This window comes from Rhinopithecus roxellana, chromosome 7 (assembly GCF_007565055.1).
Source record: "Rhinopithecus roxellana isolate Shanxi Qingling chromosome 7, ASM756505v1, whole genome shotgun sequence".
Classification (NCBI taxonomy): domain Eukaryota; kingdom Metazoa; phylum Chordata; class Mammalia; order Primates; family Cercopithecidae; genus Rhinopithecus; species Rhinopithecus roxellana.
The window spans coordinates 58,856,072-58,869,517 of NC_044555.1; the positions used below are offsets into that span (position 1 = coordinate 58,856,072).

General features: G+C 40.8%; 1 protein-coding gene across 1 annotated transcript; it reads right to left on the minus strand.

The window, feature by feature from the left end:
• Nucleotides 1–445: 445 nt before the first annotated feature.
• SPRY3 (sprouty RTK signaling antagonist 3) lies at nt 446–9,428 on the minus strand. The gene is made up of 2 exons (XM_010367695.2): nt 9,026–9,428; nt 446–3,466 (listed from the first exon to the last, which is right to left on the minus strand). Exon 2 carries the CDS (start codon nt 3,358–3,360, stop codon nt 2,494–2,496), a length of 867 nt encoding a protein of 288 aa, XP_010365997.1. The 5' UTR covers nt 3,361–3,466; nt 9,026–9,428; the 3' UTR covers nt 446–2,493.
• Between the last annotated feature and the right edge of the window lie 4,018 nt (nt 9,429–13,446).

Below are 13,446 nucleotides of genomic sequence, written 5' to 3' on the forward strand. Positions count from 1 at the left end.
TCCAGGAACAATGCACTAGTGTCAGAGAATCCTTAGATAACTGAGCTCTAAGCACATTTCAGGCAGAAGCAGAGAAGTGTGTGTTGCTACTCATCACCATCCAGCTTGACCCAGAGAACTGGGCAGAGCTTTTAGGGGTAGATAAGTGTAAAGTACAATCAAGCAGACTTGTAAGATTAAAAAGTTACTTAAAATTGAAGGATCTGAAAGCAACATAAGAGGTTACAGGTATTGGTTTGGGTTTATAAATGTTCCAAGAAGCCTAACCTTATATATGGCACCATTTGCAGCAATATCATTAACATTATTAATAATCATCATAACATATTTATATATACAAAAATAGAGCAAAGCAATTCTAGAAGAGGAGGTGTAAGTGAAGGTGTGGGGCTCTGTGCAGCCCAAATGTCAGTACACTTCAGGAAGATTCAGAACCAACAAAAACTGAGTGGCACATATTTCTGTAATATGTATCCAACAAAGGGACATGGATGTCCCCTCTTCCCCTGTGTACGACTATACACTTCTCCCCACTTCTCCACCCTGCAACACACATCCATGCACACTCTAAAAGAGCTGATCTATAAAGTTAGAGTCTGGAGGTCTTAAACTAAGTTGGAGCACCTTGATTTCAAGCAAGTGCCCTCAATCTCTGAATTCCTCAGTGAATTCTGGATTCACTTATAGAGGGAAACTGTATAATTCTTGTGTCTTTAAGCAGCAGTCTTTAGGAGCCTGCCATCACCACTGCAGCTTTTTCCCATTGAAGGGGGTTCACAGCACAGGCTCTCTGTATTTTTTAAGAGAGAAGTCAGTTCTCTGAATTATACATCTTTCATCTCAGTTTTTCACTGTTGCTGAAATTTAAGTTCTCAGGCAGCTGCCATTGCAGACAAGCCAGGAGCAAGCACAGTGTGTGCAGCAAAGAGTAGATGCAATGGCGAAGATACAGCTTGGTTAGGGCTTCTTTAAGCTTTTCTTTTCCACACTTGAGCTTCTACAAGGTGACAGAGCCAAAGGTGATGTCCACTGGGGGCAGCCTCAACGTCTGATAGTTAATTAGCTACCCACCATGCACTGGAGAAAGACCACCACATTAACTTAGCATGGTTCCTGAAAAGTAATTGAATGGGAATGGCTTTCTGTCACTGTTAATAGAGCCCTAGGAAAAAGTCCCATGACTCAATGTGGTACAGGGGTAAGAATACCGAACTAGGAGTCAGAAGGCCTATATTCCAGTCCCAATTCTGCTGTTAACTCAGTGTGTGGCCTTGGGCAAGTCCCTTCCTATCTCCAGGCCTCAGTTTTCCCATCTGTAAAATAAGGGCATTGAACTAGATTAATAGTTAAGATTCCTTCCAGCTCTAACGTTTTCTGACTTTTTATGTCCATTATTAACGCCTGAGCCATGCAGTCTCAGGGAAGTTAGCTTCTAAGAGAGAACATACCTCTGTATCCTTTGCTTTGTTCATTTAGCTATAAAGCACGTCTGCCTTTGGCACTTGGGTCAGACATACAAAGTTATGAGCATCCTGATTTACTGTCCTACTCAGCATGCTAGTGGAATCTGTCAGTACTATAAGTTGATTATTGAGAAAGGGAGAAAAACTCCAACTAGTTAAACCTGGAAATATAAGATAACTTTGCCGCATGTGCTCACAAACAGGTGAGAGTGATTGTGAGCACATACACACATCGGGATACAGACTATTGCTAGTGATCAGTTCATTACAGTAATCCATTTCCCTTAATAAAAATTAGTAAATACTATAGCATAGCAAAGTTTGGTGTCTAAGGAAACATCTATGGAAAAACAGCACTTTTGGACATGTTAGAGAAAGAGGGAAGGTAGAGAGAGACAAATATAGATCAGGCAGAGAAAGGATTAGTCTGAAAAAGAAGGAGGGGAGAAGGAGAAAGGGAGGAAGAAAGAGAAAAAGTAAAAGTAGAGAGGGCGAGAATGAAGGTGAAAAGAATACAAAACAGAATAATGAAAGAGGAGAGAGGAATAAAGAAGGGCAGTAACAGGGAGAAGGGGTCATATTCCCTGGAAGGTTGAACGCTGTTCCACATGTACCTGTGAAAACCATCTTAGCAGAAAGCTTCCAAAGGCACAGCAGAAAACAGAGTGACGATCAGAGCCTGCATCGAGAGGTATTACACTGGGGAGCCCCTAAACCTCCACGTTGCTGGCCCTGTCAGTCCTCAGTGTTCAAACCTCATACCCATATATCACCTGAATTTGCCATGACAGCCATAAGGGCTGAGCTGGCAGGGTGTAAAGACTGAAGAGGAGTGGGATAGATACTGTGAGAAAGAACAAGGCATCCTGCACCAGGATGTACTTGGTCATTCCCCTGACACTGCAGGAACAAAAGAGGAGAGGCCCTAACTTTGGCTAGTTTATCACTCCTTCCCCTCTCCAAAGATGAGGCCTATGCATTACTGATGGGGGCTAGAAGGAGAAAAGCTCTGATCCACCTTGTTGGAAGGTCATACAGACTTTTCCTGGGCCTTGGGAAAGGGTGCACTACCAGAAGAGATCTTTCTGCACACAGTGTTGGTGTGCCTCTTGCAGCGGCAGCCTGGTCGCCGGAGGCTATCGTAGCCCCGTTGGCACAGATGGAGGCATCCACGGGTAGGCAGGTAGCAGCACAGGCAGGGTAGGAAGAGGGAGATGAGGCTCATGGCTGCCCAGCGGACAAAGCAAGAACTAGGCCCACAAGAGCAGGGCTCATCAGCACAGTTGTCTTCATCATCAGTGGAGCAGTGGTAGAAGAGGCCCTTGACACAGCAGACACAAGTGCCATAATCGAGGAGGCTCTCAGCAGAGCAAAGGCAACGCTGGTTGCACAGCCAGCAGGAGGGGAGAGGGCGAGCTGCTGTGCAGGGGACACACTTGCAGCGCCCACACTCCTCACAGATGAAGAGGTGCTCACTAGGGTGCCCTGCAGATTGCTCAGCTTCTCCCTTCAGAGCACCATCAGCCTTTGGGTGGACCCCTGCTCCAGGCTGGGTTCGGATGATGGATTGGCCTGAAGGTGAGGGTGTAATGCTGGCCAAGAGCCTTTGATCAGAGGCAGTAGTGCTATGAGACATTGAGCTGGCAATGCTAGATTGGCTCAGATGCTGAGGCAAGGGCTGCAGTTGATGGCACTGGCTGAGACTGCGGGGGAGAGAAGTAGGCATGGTAGCCAGAGACCAATCAGACTTGTGGGTTTGCACAATAAGGGAAGGGCTTGAGAGGGCCTGTTTACAGGGGGCTGGAGGCCGTTCCACATAGTCATTGCTAGCATGAGTAGAGCGCAGCTGTTCAATAGGCAGAATTTGTTGAAAATCATCTGTCACCGCAGCATCCATTTTGCCTTGATTTTTAAGCTCTGAGTGGTTTTAAGCCAGGGTGGCACTTATGGTGATAAAGAGGAGCCCTTGCAGTTACATGGATCTCAGGGCACATGAGAAAATCCTAGGAGAGAAGGCATAAAAACAGTAAATGAGAACACACAGGCATAAGTACTTTGCAAGAAACCAACAAAGCTCAGGCCCTATCACCACCGCTACCTTCAATTGCTTTACAGTAATCTTCATGCTACACATTTATTCTGTAATTAACCTCACTTACCTCTTTATAGGCCAATCTGATCATCCCATCCAGACTATAAAGAAGTTTGGGAACAAAGATCAGGTAGTTGATTATTTTTGTATTCCATCAAATGCCTAGTTTCATAGGAGCAGCTAGCTCATTCAGGTATTTGCTAGCAGAGACATCCAAGCCTTGGGTATCGGAATTCTAATACAAATGGAACCTCGTATTACATGCAAAGGCTATTTTCTGAAGCAATGCTGAAGGAAAAGAGAAAGCCTCAAAAGTCTCCCATGAGAAATTGCTCATATATATATATATATAAAACCAATCAAAATTATCTTTTCAGTGTGAATTTATGATAAGCAGTAATACACAGATAAGAAAGGACATTACTTGATTCAGTGAATACAGGCAAGCAAGGAGAATGCAATAAAGGCAGAGATACAGCAAACACACAGAGGGTAGGAATTAAGCTGTCTGCAGTGTAGTAGAAAAAAAAGGCTTCCCAAGAGTATAAGGAAGCCAAGACTAATCATCTTGCAGTTCTCCTCACCTTACTGGCTGCTTTAACTTACTAAGGAAGTGATTCTTTTTAAATGGAATGGAGGCTCTAGAATCAAGCTTTTGTACACGTGGGAGTAATACTGGGGATCAAGGAACTATAGAAGACAAGTCCTGAATTATTTCAAAAATCATCTATAATTATACCTATTACTATCCCAAGTCAACTCCATATTGATGGGATTTACCAAGCAGAATCTGCTTGGACTTCTTTTCTGTATCACTACCTTACACAATAAACTGACCTTCTTAAAGGACAGTGACATTCTTATACCATCTTTAAGCTAAGTTGAATATCTAGAAAGCATATGCTTGTATTTCCTTTGTACCATAGTCAGGAAGAGGTGGTTGGTCATTCCCTGAAGGATTTTACCACGCCTAGAACTGATGATGATGACCATGGGGAAAATATTGTACAAATAGTAGACTGCTGTATCACACCACTTAGAAGACTGAAGAGCCAAAAAGGTGTAAATGAGGAAACCTAAACACAAATCCAGGAAATATCCTGGAGGCATTAGGACCTAGCAAAACACTAGCACGAATAAAGTATATATTTGAGATCCATCAGATTTCAGGCCTCCTCAAAATAGATCAATTACTCACACTACTGTATGTGATGGATAGCTTGAATGAGTAATAGAAATGAACAAGTGAGAGAGGATGGTGCTTGATTAGGTTTCCGTAAGCAAGCAAACATGACACTGAAATGGGCCCAAAGCTCAGTAACAGGAAAAACAAGGACTCAGTGGCCAATAATATGACCAGACTCAGTTGACTTTTGAGGCTATATCCTCATGCAAACCTGATTAGCTGAATTTACATCTGTTCATTATTTGAAAAGATTTAATTTGGTTAAAAATAACCTTTTTGGCATATCACATCAAAGAACCAGTCTGACAAAAATTTCACATTTTAACTAGTTGTTTTGGTGTTAAATAAATGCATCATAAGAGAATGCAAATAAATATTATGGAAACTCTCAGACTCAAATATTTATGTCACTTTTGTCAAATCACTTGCTTTCTTTGGACCTCAGTTTCACTGTCTATGTGAAACTGAAGGATATGTGAAGTGAACAAGGTGATCTTGAAGGACCTTGAGCCATTATGGTCTGTATTTCTTTCTATAACTATACAATTTTCTAAACTATTTCTTTTCATTTATATCTTCTACATCTTCAAGTCCTTGAGGGTAAGGTGGGCAATGTGCCCTTATTTATTTGGGTATTCAAAAGCAAAATGTATGTTTCCTTTATTTACTTGCACTCAAAGGCTCATGCAACCTGCCACCTCTACCTTTGCTGTATCTTTATAGATTCATAGTCTCAGCATTGGAAAGGAACTGGCAGCTTTCATGCAGACACCCAAATAAAAAAGGACACATTGTTCATTTGGCTTGGAGGGTATGTAGATGTAGGAACTTGGGACTGGGAAGAGTCTTTTGACAAATTTATGAGAAATAGATTTATGTCCCATTGATCAGCTAAAGAATATGTAGAGCCCTGCAAGTCCTTTGTACTGTAAGAACAATAATATACATGCTGAATGCAGTTTAGACTAATTGATTTCCCAAAAGAAACTAGATTCAAAACATATTGAAAATTCCAGGAAGCAATAATTTAAAGGAAGGTATACAAGGTCTTAATGTTACAGGAGATAAACAGGTGAGATTCCAAAGACAGGATTCTAGGGATGTCACTAGGTACCTCAGGGACATGCCCAAAAGGTTGAAAGCTAATCTGGGAGGAATCTGGGTCATAATATAAATGACTCAGAAACAATAATGAGAATTATGTTCAAAGGAGAGCAGAAGGGTACATGGTATTTAGGTTGAAAAGTTGTATTTCAATATTGATTATATTTCTGCAAGATTGATAAATTGAGATGCTTGGTTGGATGATTAAAGGAAGCTCTGGGCATCAGTCTGAAATAATGATGTACTGTCTTGCCTATAAGTAAGGGGACTGACAGGATAAACTTAGAAGGTTTCTTCCTGCTCTGTAGAATCTTTTATTCAAATGGACTCTGGGATCTAATGTGGGAGACCTGCAATAAGTGGACAGTTGGACCTGAATAAAATCAGAATGTTGAGTAGGATTTAAGGATTGAATGACAATAAATTGGTTGCCATTCAGGATGTGCTGAATCTGTCTGGCTAACAGGATGAACTGAAATAGATACTGTACAGGAAGGTAAGAGAAAAAAATATGTTGAGAAAGGAACAGGCAAGACACTGCTGTAGCACATAGACTAGATGAAAAACTACCACTACATGAATGTTTATGATTTAGAAATCCACCCACTAAAGAGCCATTCATTGTGAGCAGCAACAGTTAAGAAACTGACTGTGCAGTTGGCCAATTCCATATTCTATCGAATGAGAGAGAGAGAGAGAATGTACACATCACATATTATTAAATAAGAGCAAAGGTGATTACAGGTCTTGGCTGCACATTGATGGGATCTAGTGATTTTTGTCACGTAGTGCCTCTGCAGTAATGAATGATGCATTGTAAACCCACTCCCATCACAGTCTCTCTGGCCAGGTGCTCATAGCTTTCTAAACAGTTTTTCTGTAGCCCTGAATTTGCCATGTTCAACCTAAAAAAATTTTCTTTTCTTATGCCAATTTAGGGACTAGAAAGCTAAGCCCATTCAAGAAATGCTAATGTTTGTTAATGAAAGAAAATGTATTTTCTCCCTGGAACCTAAAATCTGCCATGTTGAGAATAAAGTTGAAAACATTCCTATCGAAAGCCCTTCTATGCCAACACCTTAAGACAGTTCTGATTTCTATGGTAAATCCTGATACAGTATGACTCAATGTTGATTTCAAAGAAGAGTGGGGAAGAGGAGATCCTGGCTCTTGTTTTCTCCCACTCCCGTGGGTTCAATGCTGTTTTGTACCTTACTGTGTAACGGCTCTTAGGTGTGTTGCTTTTTTCTATGCTCTGCTGTTATATACACTCCTTCTCAGAATAACTGAAAGCAAACATAGGGGGAATTTCTGCTTTGGCTTTATATGTTTTCTTAGTTCTACTGTTCCAAAGTCTGCTCTCTAAAAATCCCTCTCTGTGCAAAAGCATTTGCATCTCTATCAAAGCACTCCCCCCTTACAAATACCAAGTTGTATATAGTTTACATTACTAACCTCTCTGCCACTGACTGGGCCTCCCTCCTACCGCATACATCTTGTTGGAGCTGCCAGGTTCTCACCACATTTAACTCTTAACTTGTCACTTTGCTACCCTAGTCCTATTCATTACTTTAATGGTTTCATTAAGACTCATAGCAGTTTATTTCAAACCAGGGAGTCTTGCAGTTTTAAGACCTTGAATTTTAAAAGATATAGGTCTTTTAGTGATGAATGATACAGGGAAAAGTTGTAATACCAAATGAATTCACATACTTCTAATCCTGAGGAAAAGTCTAAGAAGAAGCTGGTTGTTCATTTAAGAAGCAGGAATTTTTTTAAAAAACTAAAATCCTTCTACATGACACAAGAAATTTAAGTTCTAGTCCTAATGCTAGCTCTACTTTGCTGTGTGTCTGTAGGCAAATGACCTCTGTTCTGGTCCTATTTCTTCATCTGCAAAATAAAAGGAGGGTTTTTAAAAGGCCTTTCTTGTCCTCTAGATGCTCTAAATTTTATGTTGGGTTTGTTGGTTGCATTTCTCTGTTTCAAGTCTTTAAGGAAGAATTAGTCTCCTTTCCTTTTGGTTCTTTACTTCCTCACTACTCAACTCCTCAACTCTTAAAAATATCTTCAAATCTAAGTCACTCAGATTACTATCTAGACTGTTTCACAGCTAGAAAGACCTAAAAACAGAACACAGAGACAAATATATAGAATGTTATAGTAATGTATTTGTACATGTTTGTTTAGAGGCAAGGAGAGCAAGACCAATATTTCATTGTGGATAAAATGCTAGCCTGTGCCTTACTTGTATTTATGAATGCAGTCGACTTTTTGGAAACATGATTTAACACCTGGTATATCCAAATTCATGTGATAACACATCATGATACAGTGAGGTTTTAATATTCCCAGAAAAGCAACAATAGTTTCCATTTCAAAATAGAGTTTCTGCTTAAGAGTTCAAGGTCTGTTTTCTGTTCATCCAACTTGGTTTGCAGCATGCAGAGGTGAATGATAATTATAATTAGTTAGCTTCATGGAAGTGAGTGTGCAGTAAACCATTGCCCTAGGTCGTATCAAATGCCTATTGGCTAAGTAGACCTGCTCACAGGTTCTCACTTTTGACAACATTTCCATATGCCACACAGCGACATGTGCACACGTACCCAGGCACGGATCCAGAGATTTCTAAATCACTGCTCTGACTCAATGTAAGTGGGGGTTATGCCGTGTCAGCTTGCGCCATGTCTACCCAGGGCAAGGTGATGTGATGAAATCTGAACGATGCACAGCCCAGACTTGTGAGCCAATAGCAGGCTAGCCCCATGCTGACAGGATGCCCGCTGGGCAGCCAGACTGGCCTTAGCACGGGCTCTCTCTCTGTCCTCAGCTTGGGTGGTTAGGCTGCGTTTTGAAGGGTTTAGGCAAGTACCAAAATGCATTTAAAGGCTAACAGGCTAGAAATTAAATTGACATTCGCCTACAAAAATATTATTTTGAAGTTCTATTTTGATTTACACATTTCTAATATGGATAGTTTTCTGCAAGAGCTGGTTTATTTAAATATCATTTAAAGGGTTTTCATTTTATTTTATCCACGCGCTTGCGCGCGCGCGCGCAAGCGCGCGTACACACACGCACACACAGAGACAGCACAGGATGGCTGGAATGAATGGCAATCTGTGCATTGCATAGAAAGAATTCTGGGTTTTTAAAGAGCTAATTTCTATGGCTTACCTTGAGGAAAGGGCTTATCCATGCTGAGAAAAGCAGAAGAACTAATGCCCCATCTGGCTCAAAGGATCTCTTCTCCTCAGTCTTTAGGTTTCTCCACCTCTCTTCCGAAAGTCTGAATGAAAACTCTTTCACTGGCAGACAGTGGAGCCAGAAACAGAGATAGTTCTGTCTTGTTCTTTGACACAGCAGAGAAAACAGAACATAAAACGAAACAAAACAAAACAAAAACAAAAAAAAGGGGGGAGGGGAGAGTCAAACCTGTAGTGGCATATGCTTTGTATAGATTTTACAGGCAGATCTAAATCTTGATGCACGTATTCCCCAAAGAAAGCTCAGCAGGGTAAGTTGTTCACCTCCTCCTCTTTCTCCTCCTCCTCCTCTTTCTCCTCCTCCTCCTCTTTCTCCTCCTCCTCCGCCTCTTCTTTCTCCTCCTCCTCCGCCTCTTTCTCCTCCCCCTTCTCCTCCTCCTCCTGTTTCTTTCCCCCCTCCTCCTCCAGTATTTTCCTTCCCCTCCTCTTGCCCTCCCCTTTCCCTCCTCCCCTTCTTCTTCCTTTACCTCCTCCCCCTCTTTCTCTTTTGCCTTCGCCTCCGCCTCCGCCTCCACCTCGGCCTCCCTCTCCTCCAATCTGACAGATGAACCGAAGCAGCAGAAACTGCAGTTGTAGACACAGGGTATCTCAACGGAGCAATAGATACCGCCAGTGTGTGATTATTTATATGGCTCAGGGTGTGTTGGTATATAATCTGCAGTGGGGGCAGGGAGTGAGGTTGCAGTATGTTCAGCTTAGCTAGCTGGCTGTTTTGTGAATGTAGATGATTTCTCGAGGTCTTGTGAATGGGTTATAGCAGAGGATGGGAAAGAAGGGATTTATTGCTCCTTGTTATAATTTCTTTCTCTCCCCCCCGCCCCCGCCCCGGTGTCGTTTGCTTTCCCGGAGCTGTAGCTCTTAATGCTTGGCTAAGTGGCGTCATCCAGATGAAATTGAATCGACCCATTAAAACTCCCCATAGGAATCTCTGTATCCGGTCCCTGGGTAATGACTGAAACAAAATGTAAAGGAACGTGGGGGTGGGGTGGAGAGTAACAATTTTAAGGAGGTCTCATTTAAATATCTTTGCCAATCACATTTCTACCAATCTACTCAGCCTGTGCGCAGTGATTGCAGCTTCAATAAGATGAAGAGAAAGAGCTTCTCCTTTGTTTAAGGGTTCCTCCCACCTCTTTTCCTCATCTGTTCCCACTTTTTCCAGCCCTAATGATTGTCCATCCATTGCCACTGGGAAACCATTACCCAACCTACTTTCCCTTTAGCATGGCATGCATTCAACAACAAATATTTATTAACTGCCTTCCTTTGTGCTAGGTGTTGTGGATTCAATAAGGAAGACAGACAGCATTCCTGCCTTCATGGAGCCTCCCTGGGACTGAAAATAAAGCAGCCTTGGACATTTTCTCTTAAAGCCAAGGACAAAGCTTTCTGTAAATTACCCTCAGTCCACTGTTTAATTCAATAGGAAAGGATCTTTCTTCTGGGCATCCAGACAGAAGCACTTGGATGACAGCAAGCTTTATATTTAAAATAAAGGAGATCTGATTTCAAGTCCTATTTCAACGGACAAGTGGCAGGAGCTTGGCCATCAACATTCTTAGGATGCTTTGGTTACCTCATCTATAAAATTGAGATGGTAAATGGTGACAGTTCAGAGTAAAACAAACTGTGAGTCAGGAAACTGAGATTCTTAATCTTATTCTGACTCCTTGTGTGACCTTAGCAATTTACTTCCCCTCTAGAGTGTCAATTTTTACATTAACATGAGGAGATCTGATTAGGTAATTGCTAACGTCCTTTCTAACTCTGACACTCTGTCATTTACCCTCTCTCAGATGTGTTAAGAAGACAAAAGAAAGCATTTGATTAAAAAAAGTACAGTTGTGGTGTGGGTCTGCATGCTCCTGTGTGTATGTATGTGTTTAAGGTGCTCCAAACAGTTGTGATGACATGTATGTATGTATGTGTGTGTGTGCGTGCATGCACGCCTGTGTATGTGTGTGTGTGTAACTTCAAAACAAATCCAACTCTCTTTTCCCATTTGGAATTTCTAGTCAAGAGATTTACCTACATAAATTCTCTTTTGTGGCTTATACCTTTTCCTTACTCTTAACATTGGCTTGAGCTTATCAAGATCATGAAAACCCTTAAAGCTGCTAAACTGTAGGTTCATCTACAGAAGAAAATATACTTGCTGATATATTTATTCACCCACTTATTCAACAAATATTTATTGCACATTAACTATGTGTCAAGCACTGTACTAACTAGATTCAGGTCAAAAACAGATCAGGGTTCAAATTTTTGCTCCTCAACCTGGGAGCTACCTCACTTTAGGCAATTCAATTCACCTCTCTGGCATATAGCAAGCACCCCATGAATAGTAGCTATGAATGTTAAGAAATTGTTCTTGCTCTAATGTAACCCATAGGAGAGGCAAGAGATGATTTCAATTTGAAGCCCTTTTATTTTTTAAAGTCTAACTTGAAAGTAGAATAGCTGGGTTGCCTAATTGCTTTCCCTCCTTTACTCTGTGGGCCTATATTAAGGCAACAATGAAAACAATTGGGATTATTCAACCTTCTTACCTCTTAGGATTATACCCATGACAAAAAAAAGTTAAATTGATGATCATTCATTCATTCAGCCTGCTATGGGCCACTTACTAAAGGCTAGTAATTCAACAGTTAGATTTCCTGCACTCCTGGAATTGACATTCAAGTGTGCAGGGTGACATGTTTACTCTTTGCCAGGTGCTGTTCTATGAATTTTACATGTTTTAACCTATTTAATTCTCACAACAAACCTATGAGGTACATTTATGAATTGTACTGATTTTTAAAATGAGAAACCAAGGTCCAAAGACCTCAAGTAACTTGTCCAAGTTAATTTGCAATTTGCAGATCTAGGATTTTAACTCAGGCTGACACTCCAGAGCTTGTACTTTTAACCACTATACCACAGTATCAAACCATCTGCAAATCCCTTCAGGGATTTTTGTTCTAACTTTTTAAAATTATTTGGTAAATGCTATGGTCTGAATATTTGTGTCTCTCCAAAATTCCTATGTTGAAACCTCTCCACCAATATGATAATATTAGGAGGTGGGGCCTTTGGGAGGTGATTAAATAATGTACGTGGAGCCCTCATGAATGGGATTAGTTCTCTTATAAAAGAGGCCCCAAACACCTGCCTTGCCACTTCCATCACGTGAGGACACAGCGAGAAGGCGCTGTCTATGAGGAAGTACGACTCCCCCAGACACTGGTAACACCTTAATCTTGGACTTCCCAGCCTTTACAACTGTAAGAAATATCTTTCTGTTGTTTATAAGTTATCTAGTCAAAGGTGTTTTGTTACAGTAGCCCAGTAAGACTAAGATAATATTCCTGGATAGTACAATTATATACAGAAATTTGATGGTGAGACATTACAAAGCTCGCTATGTATTGCCTGACAACTTCTTTTACAAACTTGTTACATTCTTGTAGCAGTGCACTTCAGAAAATTTGTTTTCTTAGCTCCTTAGTTAATGGTGTGCTCTTCAGAAAACATATTTTGACAGATTCACTGAGTTGTCCAAGATCATGCACCTAGTAAGTGACAGTGTTGGGCCTAGAAGTGAACACAAGTCTCCTGTTTCCCAATCCAATGCCTTCTTTCTCTTTTTAAGGCACCTTGCTGACATTAATTCAATTCCAGTTGAATTTGGATATGTTGTCTCAGCACAGATCAACACATCTATTTCTGAAAGCCATTGATTTTCAATAAATAAATAAGTAACCTTGAAGGACACCAGAAAAGTCACCCTGCCTTGGAAATATCTTCTTTACTAAGTCTGTTTTAGAAATCTCTGAGTCATGATTTTGTAATGAATAAAATACATCTTTCCACGCTTTGTAGTGACTGGTTGTTCAGATCATTTCTGATATGAGAGTTAACTCAAAAACATATTGAAAGAAGGCAGAGTATATCTAACAGAGCATACTTAAAAAAAGACTACGGCATGGGTGAAAGTGATGAAGGAGTTACAAATGTTGCAATAAATTAGATAGGTAAGGATTCAAAGAGGAATTGAGATCTGGGCAGAAAATGAATAACCATATATAATTCACATGAAGGGTACATGTGGAAAGCTGGAGTGGTAGCAATGTGCATGGAGTCTGCGAAGAGTGAAACATTCAGACTGTCTTATGTAAGAGGTATATTGAAGAGAGGATTGGAATATATAATGTTGGAGAATAACTCGAATGACAGGCAATTTAGACTTACTGCTCTGGGAATTAGAAATACATTTTAGAACAAAGGAATAAAGTATGAAAATAAGCCACATTTAAGAAAGATACATTGGGCATGATATATAAAAGTGGG